The sequence below is a fragment of the Alosa alosa genome, chromosome 2, assembly GCF_017589495.1.
Source record: "Alosa alosa isolate M-15738 ecotype Scorff River chromosome 2, AALO_Geno_1.1, whole genome shotgun sequence".
NCBI classification, from domain to species: domain Eukaryota; kingdom Metazoa; phylum Chordata; class Actinopteri; order Clupeiformes; family Clupeidae; genus Alosa; species Alosa alosa.
In genome coordinates this window covers 18746116-18769745 of record NC_063190.1, presented here as the reverse complement: position 1 = coordinate 18769745, position 23630 = coordinate 18746116, and the positions used below count along the sequence as shown (strand labels likewise).

General features: G+C 41.6%; 1 protein-coding gene across 2 annotated transcripts; it reads left to right on the top strand.

Annotated features, from left to right (window-relative positions):
- Positions 1 to 1654: 1654 nt before the first annotated feature.
- On the top strand, positions 1655 to 23329 carry LOC125286813 (polypeptide N-acetylgalactosaminyltransferase 10). 2 transcript variants are annotated; one of them, XM_048232121.1, is made up of 12 exons: positions 1655 to 1975; positions 7003 to 7081; positions 8138 to 8276; positions 8689 to 8855; positions 10461 to 10646; positions 10887 to 11070; positions 12928 to 13045; positions 13544 to 13651; positions 17169 to 17390; positions 17580 to 17696; positions 18871 to 19020; positions 19709 to 23329. In XM_048232121.1, the coding sequence occupies exons 1-12, from the start codon at positions 1814 to 1816 to the stop codon at positions 19871 to 19873; spliced, it is 1797 nt and encodes a 598-aa protein (XP_048088078.1). In that variant the 5' UTR covers positions 1655 to 1813; the 3' UTR covers positions 19874 to 23329. The 2 variants fall into 2 exon arrangements, with proteins under 2 accessions (XP_048088078.1, XP_048088086.1); XM_048232129.1 differs by lacking the exon at positions 1655 to 1975 and adding an exon at positions 4561 to 4643.
- The last annotated feature ends 301 nt before the right edge of the window (positions 23330 to 23630 follow it).

Genomic DNA, 23630 nt, shown 5'->3' with positions numbered 1-23630 from the left:
GACACACATGATCTTCAGACCAATCCTCACAAAAGTTATCCCATTGTGTATTCATTTTGTAAAGCGCTTGCCCGTCACAGCCAATTGAAATCAATGGCGAAGCCACCAAACAGGAAGTGAGCTCATATCTCAGCAACTCGTTCATGTATTAAAACCAAACTTAATACATGGACTTCAGATCCCAAGAAATGTGGTGACCTTTGACCTCTAATAGCCATTGCAATTAGAAAAAATGCATTTTGGCTTGTAACTGTTGATGTGTTTGGAATTAAAACGTACTAAGGGTGTCTATTAATACTCAGGGAGATTTTAAGTCTGAAACATGCCAACTTGTGACGTCAACGTAATCGATCCGGCCACCATTGGATTCTATCAAAAACACAAAAAAAATGTCACAGGTAACAAATTCTGTCCGATCTACACGAATCTTGGCACAGATAATCTTCTGACCAAGCCTCACAAAAGTGGTGCTTTGTGTAGCCATATCTAAAACTGTTCGTCCGTAACAGCCAATCAAAATCCGCGGCGAAGCAGCCAAACAGGAAATGAGCTCATATCTCAACAAACCCTTTCATGTATCCATAGACTGTACATAAACTACTGTTAAGTGACATAGCAGGCAGCAAGATGTAACCGTTAACTAGCATAACAGCTAATCTTATCGTTTCATTACGTTGGTGACATACATCGTTCGAGACGAGAGATGTAGTCCACTGAACGGATTCGCACAAAACCAACATAACTTTTAAAGTCTATCGAATAACAGCACTTTCTTGACGTGAAAAATTATCTTTTAAATTCACACACATCATATGTGAAATTCGTGGCACAATTCAAACGGGACCAAAAAATATTAAAGGGGGCATTAACTCCCGTTCATATTTTTTTGAAAGATAGGTCTCATGGACCGGAAGTAGAAGGCCGTGACTTCGGCTCTCTATTGGCGGCAAACAGGAAGTGATCTTATAGCTCAGCCAATCTTTGGTTGCTAGACATGAAACTTGCAGTGACTTACAGCCATGTCTGATGTAACAGCATGTTACTTGCTTGTCTGCTTGGCCCCCTCATTGCTGCTTGCAGCTATATTGTCTTTATATTTTTTCTGTCATCAATGCAAGTTTATGCATGTCCTGTGTCACTGTGCTCAAAAGCCAGTGAAATTATGTTATTCTATCCATGATGCACATATAGCCTATGGTGGGAAATTTCATTCTTATAGGCGACTGGTTGAAAAGACAAAGAGTTGTGTGCGACTTCATAGGCCTGTGTCAAGTTGCTTGTTTTGAATGGCTCCCTACACAAAATTAACAGTTTGGTTATTAATAATATGCCATTTAGAATTGAATCTAAGGTTTTAATATTTACTGTTTTACTTTTTACACATGTTTAGGCTATGTGCCATCCTTCTCTGAGCCTGTGCTCCAACCTGGTCACCCCATCATCATTTTTTCTCCCTAAAATAGTCACTGCTTTCTTGAGAGACAGTAATGATAGTCCGGACTCCAAAGTAGGATATATAAATCGTGATGACATTATAAAAGCATACAGACTGAGCGGCTGGATATAATCCCCACCACTCTAAACTAGGAAATAGTTTCATCCTGGATCTCCCCTATGTTAGAGAGTGGTCCGCTCCCTCTAGCGGAAGTGCGTGCACTCAAGCCATAGAAGACAGTGAAAGAAGATTCAAGCGCAGCCTCCGAGGAGAGTGAGAGAAAGTGTTTCTTTTACTGTCTATGGAGGAAGTTGATTCCACCTGGAGCAACTTGACGTGACTTGTCAACGTTCGGAGAGAACCGAGTCAGACCACAAAATGAGGCGCAAAGAGAAGAGATTGCTGCAGTTTGCTGGTTTGCTTATTGCAGCCCTTCTTTTTTTGCCTAACGTGGGGTTGTGGTCTTTATATCGAGACCGAATGTTTGAAAACTCGCCCGAAATAGTTGAAAGACCGGGCGACATCTCCTCCCACATGCAGGTATGGCTTACTTCTACATTCCTTGTGTGAATTGTTTAGCACTATGTTGAAGCGGTAGAGACGTGTTTGTAAGATAGGCTACTGCTGTTGTATTGCTATATTGACTTGAATTTCCCCTGGGGATCAATAAAGTATCTATCTATCTATCTATCTATCTACTTGTTGAAGTCTTCGTGCTGGGTGTCTGTCCTCGAATCTTAGTTTGTTTTACCAAGGAAGCTACGTAGCTAACGCTATGCCAGAGACGCTTGATAAAGTTAACTATAGAATCTTTGGCTATGCTTTAGTGATGAGTAAACTGGCATGAGTTATTGCATCGTTGTGATCTCAGCTTCAGTGACCATGTGTTGGCAGTCTTGCATAGGTAGAACTGTCTTCCCCAATATATTGACAAATTAGTTCAGGAAGTCATAATCGCTAGTGACACGACACTCTTGCCTATTTAGTCATCTCGACATGGCCTTATAGCTCGATGTTGTAAGAGTAGGCTATTTTGGCTCGCACACACAGTTCAATTGTTTTGCCTAAGTAACAGGCCAGCTAAAGTATGGCACGACAAATGTACATATTCAGAAGTAAGTGTAGCCTAGTGTTTGTTCCGTTTAGGGAAGATCTTTAAGTCGCATCATGCATTGTCACTGTAAAGCCAACTTTCGTGTGAAGTTTTAATCTGTTGGATGTTTTTTTGTCTTTCTCATGAATTTAATCATACGCTCCCAAACTCCTTTAGAGACATTAGATTAGTTCAGGTGGCCTATTCTATCGTCATTGTTTAAATCACAAAAGGCTTCACCTTGCTGTCTGCTTTCCATCCAAAATTATTTAGATTTAGTTTTAAGAATTGAGAATTTAGAGCAATTTGCAAACAGGGTGATAAGTCAGTGGTGGGGTGCAACATTAGGAAATGTAGCAGGCATGAAAGACTATTTGTACACATTCACACATAGCTGCTTTTCCTCTGCCTGATTGCCTGACGGGGCGAGTATACAATGTGCCTTAAGCTAGCACTGTTTTGTGTGTGTGTGTGTGTGTGTGTGTGTGTGTGTGTGTGTAAGACAGGGACCTCTGTGTGTATACAAATGTGTGAGCTTCTCTGTATGCCTCTGAGCAGGCACGTTCCACTCCAGAGAAGCTACTGTGGCCAAACGAGACAGGTGCAGTGCCTGTAGATCTAAATGCAAATCTCTCTCTCGCGCGCGCTTCCTCTCGCTTCGCTCGGTCACTGTGTCCTTCCACACCATGTAATCCGGATAGACATTTTTAAAAATGTCTTGTCCTCGGGCCAGACAAACCGTATGACACAAACATTATCTGTCATAGTGAAGCAGGGTCCGCCTCTTCTGCAGTGCACACATGGCCCTGACCAGTATATGGCCTCACAGGGAATTAATTAACAGAGGGCCTGGCCACCTGCTTTATCCAAAACAGAAGTGAAAATTAGATAATGGCTTGGATTATTTATCACTGTGCTGTTTTCACATTTGTCATGTTCCCTCAGTCTCTCCATAGCCTATGGGTTAGTATTTATTGGACAAGCACGCACGCACGCACACACACACTATTTATGGTCGGTGACAGAACATCTTGTATCATGTTATTGTGGCCCCTCAACCATTCAAGCGTAGCCTTTATCAGGGTGTTAAGTGAGTGACTAAACCAAATTTAACTAAATTCAAAACTAATTGAAAACAAAGCTGTTTAGTTGCTGTTGGTGGGTTATGGGTTAATAGTTGTGTATGTAGAAATCTTGTGAATGTAGAAATCTGAACGTTCTCTACTTCATTCCCTCTGCTCTCTTCATTCCCTCTTCTCTGCTTCATTTGTCCAATCTGTGGACAAATGTACATCCAAATAGGCCTACAGCTGACAAAGCGCAAGGTGACTTGAGTTACTCACAGTTCGCTCTGTTCAGACAATCTACCAGCTGGGGGCTGCGGACCTCTGCAATAAGGATAAATGGGAGAGATTAGAGATTACACAGCCTCTAAAATAGATCATTTTCTAACCTCGGCCCCACCAAGCTGTCAGCCAGGCGGCCTTAATCTCACGCTCCGAGATTAATGCATAGCACGCTGTGCTTATTGATACATGATGAACAAACTCTCATGTGTGGACACTGCCTCTCTCTCCCTCTCTCTCTCACACACTCAGTCACATACTCTCACACACACACACACACACACACACACACACACACACACACACACACACACTCTCGCACCCGCACTCTCACACCCACACCCATAGATGCACATACACACATTTGCTCACACAAATTGTTAAAGTACAGCACGGGCTGAAAGTCGGATTGCAGAATGAAAAAAAAAAACATTGTGACAGCACTTATCACCGAATATAACGGTCTGTAGAGTGTAGGCCTATACATGAACATAATACTAGGTAGTACTACAAGCAATTTATATAAACATAAACATAATACTAGGTAGTACTACAAACAATTTATATAAACATAAACAGACATAGTGCCCTTGAGGCTAGTTTTCCCATGTGGTAGGGAGAGTGGGATTTGCTTGCCATAGGCATCTAAACTGACCTACATCTCTGCAGCGTAATTGAGGACAGTGGACGTGTAGTACTACTTCATGGGGCCATTTGGTCATCTGGGGGATTCACCATGTTGTCTGCCAATGCCATGGCTGGGTTAATGGTAAGCTGCCACATGTGGCATATTGGTTTTTGATGAAACTGTGTTCAGTCAGAATTAACCTAAAATGATATGGGACGCAAACAAAATTCTAAAAAGAACGTTTCTAGGGCAAATGATGAACAGGGTGAATATTATATAGTCCCCTCATGGTGCTCCACAAGTGACCCAATTGAAAATATAAGCTAATGAATGATAATAGTCATGTGTCAAATAACTCAATTATTACATATCAACAATTTCACTTATGATTCGACCACACTTTTTTTGAAAACCTACCATCCACTACATGTAGTCTAGTTCCAAATTGGTCTGTCATCATACTCTTGTCAGGTGTCCTGTTCACCTTTAATTACCATGTCTATTTAACAACGCACCTTTAATTGCCATGTCTATTTAACAACGCACCTTTAATTACCATGTCTATTTAACAACGCACCTTTTAATTACCATGTCTATTTAACAACTTACCTTTAATTACCATGTCTATTTAACAACACTCACTCTTGTTCATGGACTAGGCATGTTCTGGAGATAACACTTGGAAATCAATGGTCTGGTATACGGATAAAGTCAGTGATGAGAGTGGTAATGTGTACAGTGCTATGGTCATCTTGAGTTTTTGTGATTGTGTACAGAAAGTTAGAGTTGACTCTTATTCACTGGCCTCTTGAGAGAAGTCTCCGGTTAGTGGCGGTCTAATTCACCGGAAGCATCTGATAAGGAGAAGGTCGGTAAAGAGATAGCTGATGGACTTTGTTCTCTGGAGGATAAAGTGTGTGGCAGAGATACTGTGAAGCTTTGGTGAGGATTGTGAAGATTAGGAAAGCAATTTGCGTGTACACGTATTGTGCGCTAATGATGTTGACAAAAACAGCTCGCTATGGGTACATTTGGAAAGTGCCCAGCTTAACATCCAATAGCATCTTTCTTGCATCAGCTTAATGAGAGCCTGCAACAGTTCAGCAAGAGGTTTTTGTAGGCTACAGTGTGTGGACTGAAAGTACTTCAGAATGTAGAGTTGTCTGCTGGTGTTCTCCTTAAAGAGAATGAATGAGATTTGTTTCAGCTAGAGCGTCTCTCTAAATTGTCTGATATCTCTCGATGATATAACAGAATGATATGTTTGTTAGCTTTACAGTGTGCAAGCACTTCAAAGGCGTTTGAGAGCTACCAGCACACTTCTCTGCTATTTGAAGTGAATGCAGGCCCATTGTTTCAGCTATTGGTGTCACTCGAAGTCGAAGAACACTAACATTGTCTGACAGAATGATTTTAATGTTTTTAGCTTTCACAAGATTATTATTGAGTTTCAGTTTCAAAACAATTGTCAGTTTACAGTGCAAGGTGATTGTAAGCACAGTGTGACTAGCATATGGAATCTTTAAGCTTTTGATCCCAGAAGTCAGTCGATGAGTCCCAGTCCATTCATTTCTGCCCTGGATACAGCGTGTGTCAAACATATTTGCTGGAGGTCAAAAGGTTGCCACACTTGAGCTCTTGTCCATGAGATAAACGTTAAGCTCTACTACATGAGATGAAAATGGAACCGGTTGCTGGTTCCCCTGATTTGAAAGTAATGGCAAATCCTGTAATGTGAATTTGTGATTCTGAGATTCTGTCAAGCAGGGGACGAGCAGAGCCCATCGCAGCTTTAAATTTGGAAAATGTGATTCACCATCTAGTAGCGCAGGTCTGTGTGTGATTACAGGATAACATTGCAGCCTTGTGGGATTTTTTAATCCATGCACTTCAGAAAACTGTCTGCAGCCAGGTCAGATGCTAAGCAGTTAGCTCTACACATAGATTATAGAATACCTCCTCTACTACCCAAGTTCACTCCAGGAACCTGGGTAAAGCTCAGAATGTTTGCAAATTACTGCATGTCGTAAATGCTTTATATCCCCACCTGTTGAACTCACACTCAACAACTCTGTGTCTGGTGATAAGACCTGCTTTTGACACGGCAGTCCATCTCTGAGACTGATGAGTTTTGCACAGTATTTTCGACCTACTGTTATGTTTTAAAAATAAATGATTAAGATTGTGGTAAATATCGGCTCAATGTTTTTACATTCATTTGGGTTTTAAGCATAGTTTGGAATGAACATGAATTAATGACTGACCAAACAATGACACTCTTTTTGTTCATGAAACTCAACATGTAGGTCAACAGAAGATTGTATTTACCCTTGTGGTGAGAAATAGTCTACTGGCTGGCTGTAACAGTACAGCTCTGATGGCCTGTATCTGTGTGTTCTGCGGGTGTATTGGCACTGTGCTGAAAGGGCCTGTGTTTGCTGTGGCTGGCGTTGGGTAAATATTTGTATTTGATTGTGTGTGTGTTTGTCTCTGGCTGCAGCAGGCGTTGCGGAGGGACGGACTGCGGAGGAAAGACTGGCACGATTACGAGACCATCAGAAGGGACGCAGCACGGACAGGTGTGGAGCCCGTTTCGCCCTCCGCCCTCGGGTTTACAGCCCCTCGTTTGTTTGAACTGTATAATGCAATACATTTTTCTAAGCATAATCTTTTCCCAGGCTGAAGTGCAACAATGTTAGTAAACCTAGTTCTCATTAGAATCCTTCCCCATAAAATGCAATTAAGTAACTTTAGTTCTAATCTTTAAGAACCTTTGTGTGTAGCAATTTGTTGTAAAAGGCATTATAAATACCTTCAATAATCTTTTGTAGAATATTCTTATTTTGGAAAACACAGTGACGTTATAAATGTTGTAAAGGCTGTAAAGCATTTGCAGAGAGGAGCATCAGTGAGATTCTTTCGGTTGCCAGATGTCTGTCTAAGCAGCAGTTTTCGATAAGGGGAAGGAGATTCTCATGTTTGCTGGTGGGCTCACAGCTGGACTCTGAATTCGGAAGAATTTGGACCCATAGTTTTATAGATGCGAAAAATAGCAAAAGGATACTTTGTGAAGTGTGAAGTGACCGAAGTTCTTAGATGTTTTTTTCATTCAGCTGGTCTGCTTGTGTGTGTCTCATGCTTACAGCCCGACAAAGAATGCTAGACAAAATTTTAACATCTGTTGTTCTGAGAATTGCTACCACAGCTCTGTGTTTGTGGTTGTAAGAATGACACCAGTTATGTGGCAAATTCATGCATCATCGTAATTGCTGCACATAAAGCAAAACTGTAATGGGCATAACGTCCATGCCCAATGTGTAAAAGACTAAAGTGCTCGTGTAGAGCCTTTGTGTGTTCTAAAACACTTAATGTATTTCTTGATTTTTTTTTTTTTTTTTATGTCTATCTGACACAGATAAACACACTGATGCCTCTTTATTTTATTTGCATTTCTTGTTTTCTTTTATTTGTTTTTCTTTTATTTGTTTTTCATCACAAATGACAAGAATGTGATCTGTTAAATCAAATTTGTTCGACCCTCTGACCCTCTATGCTTCATGCAACTGTGTTTTAAGTGTTGGAACTGTTGAATTGACTGCTTTCATTTTTTTGTGTGTGTGTGTGTGTGTGTGTAGGTAATGGAGAACAGGGTAAACCATTTCCCCTGACTGATGCGGATCGTGTGGATCTGGCGTACCGTGAGAATGGCTTCAATATTTACGTCAGCGACAGAATATCACTCAACAGATCGGTACCTGACATCCGACATCCAAAGTGAGTCTGAGCTTGTCCTCGGTCACCAATATTTATTCCACTGGCCAGGCCTTAGCATTTGTCCAGGACTGAATCCATGGCCCCATCCATGACAGGAGTTCTAAATGTTGACTGTTTTAGCTTTGTTGTACACAGCAAAAATGTATTATATTATGTATTGGCTTTTCCTTTTGCCTTGCTGCTAATTACAAGATGTCACTGTTACCTGAACTGAAAGCTTCATGTAATTAGCTCATGTTATGTGTCAGTGAATAAGCGTCTTTCAATTTTTAGCTGTTAAGACTAAACTGTACTCGGAGAAGCTCCCAAACCCAACTGCTGTGTCTTCATAGCGAATATGTGTACTTATGTGCATGTGTGTTAGTTATGTGTGTATTTACTCTTGTGTCTGTGTTATGTGTGTCTGTTTCAGCTGTAAGACTAAACTGTACTCTGAGAAGCTTCCAAACACCAGTGTTGTGATCCCCTTCCATAACGAGGGATGGTCATCGCTGCTCAGGACTGTCCATAGCATTCTCAATCGGTCACCTCCACAGCTCATCGCAGAGATCATTCTGGTGGATGACTTCAGCGATAAAGGTCTGCACCCGTAATGATCCGAGCAAAAAGGACACACTACATACATACACATACAGAAAGATTATGCAGAGATTAATGTTAAAATGCTGAATATTCCCTGAAATTTCATCAAACAATTCCCAGCAACACCTTCTGGGAATACCAGTCCAGTGAGGCTGTGAGCAGAGAAATCGGATATGACCGGGACAGATTATAAAAGCGTAATATAGCACGGTGGCATTCAGTAGGTTAACAGGCTGAACACGCGAGTGGAAAGTGATGGATTAGGCCAGCATAGTCTGCGTGTGTGTATGAGTGTGTGTGGGAAGTGATTGCTTTTTCATTAATCAGATGGTTGAATCTTCACAGATGCATGGAGTAGGTCATGGATTACTGGTTTAAAAAATGGAGGGAGGCGTTGGAGTTGAACGCTCAGAGTTGAAAAGTGATCTGGGCGTGCTTACGTTTCTCAGTGTTGATAAGTCAGTGATAAGATAGGTTAAAGATAAAGTTGATTGATATTTAACAGACACTTTTATCCAAAGCAACATGGACTTGCAGCTGTGTTTTTTGGAATCGAACCCAGGCCGACCAATTGTCAGGCATCGATGTTTATGCTGCTGCACCACACTCCACAAAAAGTGACAGAAATATTGGTGGTTTACTTGTTTGTTGGTTACAGCTTTACTTGTTTGAGACCGTGTGTATACACACACATTGTATGGTACTATGAATGTATTTCAAACAATTAGACTGTCACCAAAACAAGTCATGAGGGCCCTTTAGACCTTCTTATAATGTTACCTGGACTGTCACTGGACTTCAACACACACTGCCAGCAAGGAGAACACACTAAACCCCAACGGTGCAGGCACAGGTCGTTAGTGTCCGTAGCAGTAGCTGTGTGTGTGTGTTCGAAAGCTGTGTGTGTGTGTGCTTTAGCTGTGTGTGTGTGTGTGTGTTTTCGGTAGCTGTGTGTGTGGTAGCTGTGTGTGTGTGTGCGGTAGCTGTGTGTGTGTTCGGTAGCTGGTGAGTGCGGTAACTGTGTGTGGGGGATAGCTGTGTCTGTGCAGTGAGTAGACCTCTGCAAGTGTGCAGGTTGAAGCATAGGCCAGTGCGGTGCTTGAGCTTGCAGTGTTAGACTCACACCTTGGTCTAGGGGCACCAAGCATTAGGGCTGTGCAATTAATCGATTAATTGTGATTATGACTTCTAACGATTATGACATTATGTCTGCATTTCAGACTTATATGTCCCCGTGAGAGTTTACCAGGTGCCATAATTCAAAATCCCCATGTTCGATAAGATACCGGATCCCAAAGATGGCAGCTTTTTTGTAGGCTAACTTCAGAGGTCTATGGAATGTTTATACCAAATTGTTCAAATTTAACCGTTCAGAGGAAATAGATTCGCCACGAATGTTCGCCACTGTTTGCCGAATTTTAACGTACCTCACATACTTGACCATGGTGTTGGTAGCCCATCGGAGTTCTGCCTCAGATCGTTTCGAGTTGGGTCCACACACACACACACACACACACACACACACACACACACACACACACACACACACACACACACACACACTCTGGCCACTGATGCGCTCCTCTGTTTCCCTCTTTGTAGAGCATCTGAAGTCTTCTCTAGAGGACTACATGGCTCGGCTGCCAAAGGTCCGCATCCTGCGCACCAAGAAACGGGAAGGACTGATCCGGACACGTCTGCTTGGGGCGGCTGCGGCCAAGGGTGAAGTCATCACCTTCCTGGACTCACACTGCGAGGCCAACGTGAACTGGTTGCCCCCTCTGCTTGGTGCGTGGTCCCCATCCAGGTGGCCACTGTTCCAGTGGCATACAGTATTTTAAACATCAATGCAAACAGTATTGCTGGGAGAAGAGCAAATTAACAAATTTTGATAGATTTGTTGAGATTTAACTAATAAGTCAATAGTGTAAACTAATAACTGTTTATAGCGGATGATGTAATTGTGACATTGTACATATTTGTTTATTTCTCCTTAATACTAATTTCTCTGTGACTCTCTGTCAACAGACCGTATTGCCCAGAACCGCAAGACGATCGTGTGCCCGATGATCGATGTGATCGACCACGATAACTTTGGCTACGAGACGCAGGCCGGGGATGCCATGCGCGGGGCGTTTGACTGGGAGATGTACTACAAGCGCATCCCCATCCCCTCAAAGCTGCAGAACAGCGACACCAGTGAGCCCTTTGAGTGAGTATTACTGACCCTCATGAGTCCTTTGAGTGAGTATTACAAACCCTCATGAGTCTTTTGAGTGAGGACTGACTGACTGACTACAGTGAGTCCTTTGAGTGAGTACTACTGACACCAGTGAGTCCTTTGGGTGAGTACTACTGACTGACTCCAGTGAGTACTACTGACTGACACCAGTGAGTCCTTTGAAGTGAGTACCACTGACCCCAGCGGTAACCATCCCTACAGGCAGTGATCACGGTATTTAGTGGTAGTCAGTGATCGAGTTGTTGAGAAAAATCAAGGGGATGGTCTATTACACTCCTCAACATTAGACAATGACTACATCCATTGTTATGTTATTATATATCCATGGTGATGATGGTAGATGTACAAGGGAGGATGTTCCCCCCCCCCATTTATATCAGGCATTCCCCTGCTCCCCCTTCAGCCCCAGTGATAATATCTGCACATTTTTCTGTTGTTTGATGTGGTTCTACAACTGAACGAGTGATCTCTCTAGCATTAACCCTTCAGCCGTTACCATCAGAATGTTGGAAATTGAACATTCTAAAGAATATCAGGCATTCAGAGCCCAGGCTCTGGATTCATTGAATTCAATATGGCATTTTAGAACCTTATGTTGTTGCGGAACATAATCTTCTGTTAGAATGTTCAAATCACCCCTGCTGAACTAGCACACTAGGAACAGACCATTGATTGAAACATTGATTCAAGTTGAACTACTTTTGGTGACGCTCAACAGTGTAATTTGCATATTCTCCTGATACAACCAGGCCATTGGTAATCACACTGCTGACATTACTAATCACTTAGCAATCAGTTGGAGATCACTCCGGATGTTGTGTGATGTTTTGCCAAAGCCACTTCTTTATATATCAGTGAGATTTCTGCGTTTCAGCTCCTGTCCCAACGTGAATTATCACAAACTGACCTTACCTTCAACCTGAACCTGAACTTCTATTGGCCATGTGCTTTGATTTCTTTGTTCAGGACAAATCTGAATTGTTGATTTTAGGTGTGTGTGTTTCCCCATCCCAGTCAAGCATAAACAAACAAATCATCAACAGCAACAAAAAAACGCCTGCAGGTATAAGCAAGTTATGCTACAGAGAAAATGGGGGACAGTACCTTGTTGCCACTGTAAATAAAGCATTGTAACATTGAGTCACCTTTTATCAGAGTGTGTGTTGTTTGGGTGGCCACGTCCGTCTGCCTGCACATGAGTCAGATCTTGGGCAGCCCTGCAGGACTGACTCTGTGGTTATCACTCTTCATTCTCTCTAGGGCAAAAGTGAATTTATTTGTAGAAAAATGTATCAATGGAGAAGTGACTTCGTATGTAAACAAGAACAGTGTAAAACCAAAGGAGAAAAGTGACCTTTTTATATAAACAAGAACAGTTAGACCCGTGTAAAACCAAATTGTAACATCTGCCATGTCCAGATTATCATGCTGTAGAAATTTTAACCCAATTTGAACCCAATTACAGTGCCCCTCTCTCCCCTCCCAGGGAAAAGAATAATGAGAGGCTCATAAAACATACCTAAATAAAATGGTTAAAAACAAAATAGTAAAAAATTGATGGATAATTCTGTCAACACTGGTGACACTCTGCTGCTGGTCTGTGTGTGTGTGTGTGTGTGTGTGTGTGTGTGTGTAATAAAGTGATCAATTTTGAAATATTTGTGTTTGACCTTTTTGTATGTCTCATCAGAAATCCACTGAATGATTTGTGTTTTTTTTTTCTGGATGATTCTGTGGATAATTCTGTGACACTCTGCTAGTGCGTGTGCGTGTGTGCATGTGCGTGTGTGCATGTGTGTAATACCAATATGTGTTTATGTCCTGCAGGTCCCCTGTGATGGCTGGCGGTCTGTTTGCTGTGGACAGGAAGTGGTTCTGGGAGCTGGGAGGATATGACACTGGACTAGAAATCTGGGGAGGCGAGCAGTATGAGATCTCATTCAAGGTAACACACACACACACACACACACACCAGGATGGTATTGCACGATTCAGGATTGCAGAATTAAGCCAATTAATACATTGAGAAAAATCTGACTGCACGTTTTACTACTATTTGTCAGTCTTTACAGCCAACATTGATGAGAAAGCTCAAGACATAGCATGGAATAGAGCTGATTGCTTTATAATAATAATCATAATCATAATAATACATTTTATTTATATAGCACCTTTCTCAGACCCAAGGTCACTTTACAAACTCAACACAAACAGAGCACACACAGAGCAAGACAACACATGATGAGACCGATCATTTATGATGAGTCTATGCGGTGGCAGGAGATGAGAAGTGACACAGAAAGGTCTTGAGATGAGCTTTGAAGACGCTTTAGTTTGTTTGCCAGTCATGTTGGCTTCAGTTTATGGTACTGTCAACGTCACTGTGTTGTGTCCCTCTCTCTCCCTCTCTTTCTGTCCCTTTTTCAATCCCCCTTCATGTAAGGTGTGGATGTGTGGGGGTCGAATGGAGGACATCCCCTGCTCTAGAGTTGGACACATCTACAGGAAATATGTGCCATACAAGGTTCCCGGAGGTGTCAGCCTAGCCAAAGTAAGCACACCCTTACACCGTGTCCTAATTGCACGCAATGCGATTACGTTACATTGTTTTCAATTGAAGCAAACTAACTGGACGAAACACGACGCAGTACTGGACAGCGCGATGTGGCGAGACATTTTGAGTAGAACATTTGACGGACGCCGCATCTCTTATCTTTTCTGTCGCTCTCATTGTTCTGCTAATGAGTGAATGAGAAACATGACTAAATAAAAACACCATATTTGACAGATTCAGTGTGGACAGAGAGCACTTAGGGCTTCTACACACAGTTGCGTTCCGTCAACGCGTGCCAGTGGGTGTTCCCGACGGTAGCTATGCAAATGACTTGAAGTATAACCGTAATTTGATTGGTTAGTGCCGTCCGTCGATTGTCTTGATTGGCCGGTGCCGTCTGTCGGTGCAGCAACAGCTGAACTTCTTAACGCGAGCGACGGGAGAAACGCGACGCAACAGACCCACAATTCAGTCCGGCAACGGATGACGTGAGCCCATGCAAAGTGAATGGGATGCGTCTCCAGCACTGCAACGCACGCAACTGTGTGTAGGAGCCGTCAGTGCTATGTTTCATTGTGGCGCTCGCATGCAGTTAGAGTAAGCTGTTACTTCTGTACTAAAGAATAGTAGTTGTGACTTGGCCATTAAACAGTACGGGCTAAGTAAGGCGGAGTGCTTTTTCTCAAGTTCACACAGGCAGCTTTCTGTTGCCTTTTGGCTTCATTCAGATTCAGGTCACATAATTGTCATAATCCCAGCACCACACACAGCCATTACAGGAAAATGCATGTAACGGTGTAGAATATCATTTAAAGTGGCAAAGCTTTTGCACACTTCTTTTTTGAGGAGAGGTGCATTGGAGATGACCATAGGTCGTAGATCAGTGGTTTTAGAATAGATCCCGCACACTGTCCATTCCGCATGCAAATATTTATTAGAATATAATGCAGGAATTTACCTGATGAAGGTCTGAGACCGAAATGTTGTGTTATATTCTAATAAATATTTGCATGCGGAATGGACAGTGTGCGGTAGTGTTGTCACGATACCAAAATTATGACTTTGATACGATACCTTCCATAAATATCACGATGCTCGATACTACGGCGAAATCCTAAGATATCTGGAAAAGAAAGGACTCATACCTCCTCCAAGTGTATTGAGTCATTGGTGTTGAATTCGGTGCTCTTTTGTAGTGTGCAGGTCAATTCTGGGTTCTAAACTTCTAAACTTCCAACATAATTATTATTTTTTATAGTCAGTAAAATAGTAGGCCTACTTTGTGTGATTTAAGGCCTTTATTGTTTGTTATAGTTCATTTGTTGTGTTGTGTTTTGGCAATAAAGTAGCTTTAAATAGCCAAACTAGGCTAGATCAAGGTCAGTGTTGATATTACTGCATGCAAATCACTGAATGCTATGCCTAATCTTTAGACCATCTGATGTACAGTATAGGCTACCCTAGGCGTTCCCGTGTTCATGGGATTTCATTGACAGTTGCAAAGGGGAAAATGTGAAGATAGTCTTCTTTGCGCCCAGTGTACAAGTACGACGTTCCAACCACTCAGGTGTTCGTCAGATAGGCCTTCACCATTACCTGTTGCAATATATCTGTGTGCATTACATTACGTCTATTTCTTTGATAACATGATTTGCTACCACGTAACAATAAGCCGCTATTATGATGGTAATATGCTGTGGGCTTTAATTAGCGCATTTCGGGTAGCCTATCGGCCTATCCTACATCTGGGCAATAATTATTGAACAAATTGCAGTCTACATGCCATGACAAAAATTACCAGTAGTACTGACCGAACATGAAATAGATTGTTTGGTAGTGTTGGTAATGTTATTCTGGCGTGAACATTGCGCTTTCATCACGTTAGCACCCTATGATTACAGCTCGTTATGTCTCGTCAAAATTCATTGATGAAGGAAGGTTCGCTTTCACAAAACAGAAGAAGAAGAACTTGGCACTAACCATGTAGTTGTGTTTTCTATAGCATATTCGTTAACCTGTCGTTCTTTGAACTCTTTAAAAATGTTGGGATATGTCTGCGAGGTGTTTAGCCAAGTTCCATGCGTAGCATACTGCTACTGCTTTTAAATGACTTTGAAACATATTTTACAAACTGGCCTCTGTGTACCTGATGGCTTGCCTTCACTATTCGCGATGTATCCAAAATAGTTCCAGATTTCACATCACCTTTTGTTTTATCCACAAGGCCGAGGACTGTCGGCAAAGAACTATGTTGACGTTGCTGCGCACTTACTCACTCAGAGCTGCCTGCTTGACACGCCCACTTGCCTAGGTGCGTGCAAGGAGCAGTGAGGGCAGCAGTTCACACAGACACAGAACGTTATTATTATGACCGCCGGGACACTGAAAGACCAGGGTAGACGAAACTTGGTGGGCATGTAACCCCATATGGATAGCATGGAACCATCGTTTTTCGTTTTGATCTGTAGCCCCCCGTTGGACTGCACCCCCCGAAAGGAGGGTAGGGCACAAACAGTTTTCTGTGAATATCTTGAGAACCGTAGGGCCTAGGATGACCAATTTTTTCCGTATGTTTGCCTCCAGGGGTCATGTTAACCCATTCCATGTGCACACATGTGCATGAACAGATACACACGCACACACATACATTCACAGTAATCATACGTATGACACATACTCACACAGTAGACATATGCACGCATGCATGCACATGCACAAACACACATACATGAGGCAAACACACAACACACACACACACACACACACACACACACACACACACACACACACACACATAAACATAAGCGTGTACACATGCACACAATTCAAGAATTTCTCAGAATTATGAACAGGCAAGATGGGGGGTGGGGTTGTATAAAATGAATTTTACATGTGAAATCTATGAACTAATCATGTTTTGGTACTTGTTGTCTAGCAGATACCAGTGAGAATTGAGTGTGGATAATGCAATTTAGTGAGAGTTAGAATCATATAGGCCTTTCAGCGTGATTTATTTTTGTGGAAAAAATGTGCTGGACTGGGCAACGGTCATATTTTGTACCGCTCTGCGGTACATCTAGTTTTAATATATAGTATCGATTCTAAAAACGTCGGAAATTGTATCGTTTTTTTGCGTGAAGGCATCGTGATACCTTTTTAGTATCGATACACCGTGCAACACTAGTGTGCGGCATCTCTTCTAGAATGTAATTTTTTTTAAAAAACAACAGATTCATGGACTGGACTGTAAACAGGGTAACAATGTGAATGCACAACACTGTGTGTGCGTGTGTGCTTGTGTGCGTCTCTGTATGTATGTGTGCGTGTGTGTCTCTCTGTATGTATGTGTGCGTGCGTGCGTGCGTGCATGCGTGTGTGTCTGTCTGTCTTGCGGGTCGAGCAGCGGTAGTGGCCAACCTGACAATCAGTCAGCCCGAATTCCATTCCCAAACCATTGCGAGTCTGTGTCTGCTAAATATCAGTTACTCAGTAACCTCTACTTCTCCTTCTGTAGAACCTGAAGCGTGTGGCTGAGGTGTGGATGGACGAGTATGCGGAGTACATCTACCAGCGCCGGCCAGAGTACCGACACCTCTCTCCCGGAGACACCACCGCCCAGAAGGAGCTGCGCTCACGGCTGCACTGCAAGAACTTCAAATGGTTCATGACGGAGGTGGCATGGGACCTGGCCCTCCACTACCCACCTGTGGAGCCGCCCGCTGCAGCCTGGGGACAGGTACGCTCACTTGCAACACTTAACACCATAGGCCTGGGGCAAATATGTTACTTTACGTCATGGGTTTGCAATATTGAGTTGTCTGTCCGGTGTACATCTTTAACTAAGACTGTAATTGCAAATGAAAAGATTGACATTAATGTTGTGTTAACATTGTGTGTTCTGTACTGTGTGTGTGCATGTGTGTAGCTGAAGAACGTGGGCTCTGGCTTGTGTATGGAGACCAAGCACTTTGCCTCTGGCTCACCTGTGCACCTGGAGGTGTGTGGGAAAGGACACGGAGACTCCGGCTGGACCCACGGACAGGTGAGGAAATTGGACACCAACACACACACATATACACATGCACTCACACACACTTTATTAAATTCAGAATGGACACAAACGCGCGCACACACACACACACACACACACACATACACTTACATACACTTACATACACTTACATACACTTACATACACTTTATTAAATTCAGAATGCACACAAACACACACACTTAATTAAATTCGGAATGGACACTAACACACACAATTAATTAGTGTAAATATAGTATAGTGAATCTATCCTTAAATTAGTTAAAATATGCTCTTGCTCAAAAAATATGATCATGACCAATTATAACATGGTCCAAAACAATAGGAGCATTTAAAACAGTGTTTTATTTATAATTTATCATTGTCCCCTATGATTAAAAATCATTACCTCAGAAGGATCTATCTGGATCATGTCTGGCAGTAACAGTTTATACAGTAGGAGTGTCTGAGGCTGTGTTAACATTATCAGTACCAGGACACACAGTCTGCCACAAGGGGGCTCTGACTAACATCTGAGGTGCATTATGAAAACATATTGTGTCAGAAACACATGGGCTGTGTCTAAAACCGCATACTTCCACCAGTACACTTACCGCTTACTTGCGTTGTGCCCACTTTTCAATGGTTAGTATTGTCCCAATATCTGCACTATATACTTAAACACTATTTGAAGTGTGCAAGTAGGTAATTTGAGACACAGCCATGGAGCTGGGTTTGATTCTGCATACTTCCGTAAGTACATTGCTAGTGTGCACTGAGCATTTCCGTCCGTAGTGACCACGGTTTGAGACACAGCCATGGAAATATAGTAATAGGCTTGGTGACCTGTCAGTTCATTGAAGTCATGTGATCCCATTTTTTTAGCTCATTGTTCTTTCCTTTGCATTACTTTTGTATTAAGACATTTACACACCTCAAAAACACCACCATGGCCCAGCTCAAAGATGTCCAAATGTAATGATGGAGGGCTGCAGGGGAAGCCCTGTTCTGTGTTGTGAGGGTTCTAAGGGAAGCCCTGTTCTATGTATTGTAAGTAAGGGTTCTTAGGGAAAGCCCTGTTCTCTGTGTTGTGAGGGCTGCAGTGGAAGCCCTGTTCTGTGTGAGGGTTCTAAGGGAAATACCTGTTCTCTGTGTTGTAAGTGAGGGCTCATGTGTGTTGCTGCAGGTGTTCACGTTTGGCTGGCGTGAGGACATTCGTGTGGGCGACCCGCTGCACACCAAGAAGGTCTGCTTCGACGCCATCTCCCACAACAGCCCCGTCACGCTCTACGACTGCCACGGCATGAAGGGCAACCAGCACTGGCGCTACAGGAAGGTAGCTAAACCTTCCATATCATGCTTTTATAAACATGAACTACAGTATATAAACAGTACTACATTATATATCATGTTAAGATGATGTTGAGGGTTATAAGACATTTACAGGCCTACCTCATGTACGGTTATTTAGGTGTTCTGTGCTTAATACAAAATTAATTGATAGATCATTGCATTTATACTAGTACTTGTTGTTACAGGGGGTATGTGGGGTTATGGTTAATTTAAGATACTAGGTTATGGTTTGAAATGTCTTCTAGCCTATTACGTCCATGAGAAGTTAAATGTTGTAAGTACACTGTAATTAAGTAACTGAACTGAAAATGGGACTTTTTTTTTTCATTGATTAAAGTTTTTTTTTTAAAGGTGTCATCCAAATACAGGTGGGAGGGATATTTTAGTTAATGTAAGCTTGGCTACCAGCAGCAGGGTTAATATAGGGGAGCTTATGGTATTAAATGAAGGGCCTTCTCTTCCATATGACTAGGACATGTAGTGGGTAATACATAATGCAGAAAGGGAGTTGTTGAAGTACACACATCTTGTAAACTTGTTTTAGGTTTTAAAGGTTGTTTTTTTTCTTCTTTCTTTTGTTCGTTGTGGTCACACTATGTAAAGTATTGTTTTATATGTTTTCAAATCACAACTCCAGTTTGGCCTCCTCTGTCCTCCCTCCCTCTCTGCAGGATAAGAGTCTGTACCACCCCATCAGTAACAGCTGCGTAGAGAGCAACGCTGCTGAGAAGCGCGTGTTCATGAACACCTGTGACCCCCTCGCTCCCAGCCAGCACTGGCAGTTTGAGAAGACCAACTCCTCCGTGCTCGAGCGCTTCAACCTCAACCAGCACTGACTAGAACTGATTGACCAGGACTGACATGACCAACCAGCAATACAAAGTAGTGCTGAGCGAGACAGTGGACAACACAATGGGGACGGGGGAGTGATGGACAGGGCGTGTTTATTAAGCGAAGACACCAAGTAGGATTGGTGAATAATGGACACTGCTCCGGCTCGCCCAATCGGATCCTCCCATCTCCTCTGACACGGTCGGGCGCTGGCTTTTCCACTCGGGTTTGTCCCGTGTGTGTGTGTGTGTGTGTGTGTGTGTGTGTGTGTGTGTGTGGCTCTTCCCCCTGATTTGGTCTCTCGGCTTCATCTCCATGGATGTGTCCCTCAACATGTGGTCCTGCCGTTTCCTTCTTCTTTTCGAGGAGAAGACACTTTTTTTTGATCACGGTTTCTCCTCCATGGCCCCAAGACCATCTTTTGATTTCCTTGTTGTTGTTTTCTGCTACCTTGTCCATCCTAGTGTGTCAGTATTGATTGACCACACAGAAGGTGGGCATTGTGTACAGTGGATGTCAAGGTTTTTCTCTTCATTTTCGCTAACCTTTCCTTTCCTTTCCTACAGTATGTGTTCCTTCCATGCAGTAACCCAGCCCAGATGCCAACATGTGAGTTTGAGGCCCTCATAGTGGCCTGAAAGGGTGTTTGTCTCTCCTTTTATTTACTTTACTTCTTTCTTCCCTTCCTTCCTTATTCCCTCCATTTTCTCTCTCTTTCCCAAACAACATGGCGGTCAGCACCACAGAAATGGGGCACAGAACAGTCAGTCTAGAAAAATGAGGATGGACGTCATACTGTATCTCCATCAGGTCTTGAGCCTTCATTTCTGTCCCAATTCCCAAGGCTCGGGTTTCCCCTAAATCTGTGTCTGTGATAAAGATGAATTCAAAATTAAAAAACACTCTCGGTATCCCATTACTCTGTGTAGTGAAAACAATGCAAGGTTTTTAAATGGCTAGTGAGGTAGAATGAAGCCACAGTGCCTTACAGCTTATAAACGGCTTCAGCAAGTATGCTTTCTCTGCAGTGGAGCACACAAGGTGTCTGTGTGTGTGTCTGTGTGTGTGTGTGTGTCTTGCTTTATTGAGTTTAGAGGGTCTACATTGGTAAGAAACACTGGCTGCATCTCTTTATAGAAACCAAATTGGTTATGGAAAGAGATTGTGGAGCGATCTTGGAGAGACATATGGTGGGGCAAAATGCAAAATGGAGATCAGTGTCAAATTGATGCAAATCCTCTAGCTGGTTTAAGTTTTAATTCAGCATATGGAGAAGACCTCAGACAAAAATAGTTTTATAGATCTGTATCTTCTTTCCTCAGCTGTGCACATTCAAAAATGTTAAGGTACAGTTATCCTTCAAGTGGAGAAGATGGAAACTAAACTGGCATATATTTTTTGGTAGAAACTTGCTATATACAGCCTGAGAACATGGAATTCACAGAAAGAACTCGTAATTTTTTAAGAATTTGATGGGTTATTACATTATACATGTAAATTAAACAAACAAAAAAACAGGCTGTACATTTTTGCAGTGGTCTGACAAAAAGACTTTTAAAATCCTGTATACCACTGGAATAATTGTAAATTATATTAATACAATAAATGTTAGATTCTTTTGTCTTTTGAATTATGGATGGTGACTTGCTTCCCACTTGTCCTCAAAATCATATGCTAATTCTTCCAGTTTTATTAGAGCAAGGACAATAATGGCCACTTCAGATGCAGAATGAGATAATTAATGATCTATTTATACAAGCATATTGTTTACAAGATGGCATTATCACTTTATTTGATTCAGAATTAAACATGTGGGTTTATTCACAATACATCCGGTTGGTTATGGAAAGCATAGGACATTCTTGTCAAGATTTTAATGTATTAACATGTCTTTGTTTTCTAATACATTATAATGTATAAGTTGTAAACATTTGAAGACTTTGACTACAATAATTTGAATACCTTTAGACATCGCACCCCAGGTTGGCCATTAGATTTCATGAATGGAACACACAGCTGTGTTCTTTGCAGAAATTGGACAAAAAGATGTAATTTGGCAGTTATTGTTTACATGTGTCCTGCATTGCATCTTTCCATTGCATTGCATTGCATCTTTCCATTTTCATTTCTTTGACCGAACTGGTTTTGCTCATTTCTGTGAATTGTCTTTTTTTTTTTTTTTTTTTTTTTTACCTTGCAACCATTCCACTACATTGGATAACTTCTAGTATAGTTATGTTATGTTTTATTTTATCAGTGCCTGATGACATTCTGATGAATTCATTATCATCCTCATTTTGTTTTTAGACATCATAAAAAAACATGTACAGAGTTCTTCTCATTCAATAGAAAACATTATGCACTGGAAGTTTACAGGAGGAAAGAACAAAATTCAGCATTATAATAGATACTGTGTTGAACCAGTGTATTTAACCATTGTAGTACTCATGTGCATATTGACACCACCATTGCAGGAATATCATGTTTATGGCCTCAACCTCCTAAAGTTGTCTAAATAACTTAAGCAGTTTATTAATTTGTACTTAGAATATAATTTACATTGTGAGTTTACAACGTTACGCAAACAACCAGAGCCTAATTTTATCTTTGTGGTGAAATTGATTGCCATGATTTTATGTACAAGACACATAACTTTGAGTACTACATGGTAGAGTCTTAACTTATGACCGTAGCATATATGAACAAAGGTGTGCAGCCTTGATTCATACTCTTTGGTCAGGAAGAGCTTTTTTATTTTGAAAGTCTGCCACACGTGTAAGCCAGAAATAGGACTTCTTCAGTGGCTGATTTGCATAATAACAGAAAATGCTAACTGTTCGGGGTATTTCTTAACTGTTTTGTAATATCAAACAGTGATTCTCTGAGGACAATGAGCCCAAAGTATGATTGAAGGTCGGGCACTTTTAGACTCTCACCCTGATATTTCTCTGATAATTTGTATAAGACGTTATTTTCATAAAGTATTCATGTACCACTAGTACAGTGGGAGTGGCTTTGAGGATGTTTGTTTGTTTTTGTTGTGGGGATCTCGAAACAGGGTTGTATCCTTATGGTAATGATTTTGCTATGAAGGAATTATCTTTTTTTGTTCGTCTTGGTGCTCTCACTTCAAATTTGAGATGTAGGGTACGTCCTGCTGCAGTTTCATACATTTTAATTGCACGTGTAAAGAATTTGGAAATATAGTATTTTCAATCATGATCAGAGTGATCAAAAGGTGTATATACATTTTCATAATGCACAAGTCAAGTCATGTAGAGCAGTCTAGAAAACCAACTTTTTTATAATATAAAAATGGTTTAATTTTCAAGGGCATTGTTGACCACTCAAAACCTTTTACTGATCACTCAAAACAACCAGTGATCTTTTTTGTAAAATAAAAAAAAGTATTTTTATAAGAATTGTCTGGTTTCCTCTGAAAAATAAACAAATAAACTTAATTTGACGAGTTGACCCATTATTGCTATGTGGCCTTTTGTGTTTTAATTATAGTACACTCCTGAGTTGCTCAATTCACAAACATTTGCAAACTGTTTTCTTTTTGCTTTGAGTTTGCCACAAACTTTTGCAAACACTGAGGAGGTAGGAGAGACAAGTATGTTAATTTAGCCAGAGACTTTCTAATGTGGAGACACAGCACTCAAAAATTCTCCATAGAAATGCATGGGGCTAGTTTGTCACGCCAATATGGCCGTTGTCTACACATATCCCACCCCTTCCTCGGCAAAACGTCGACATGTG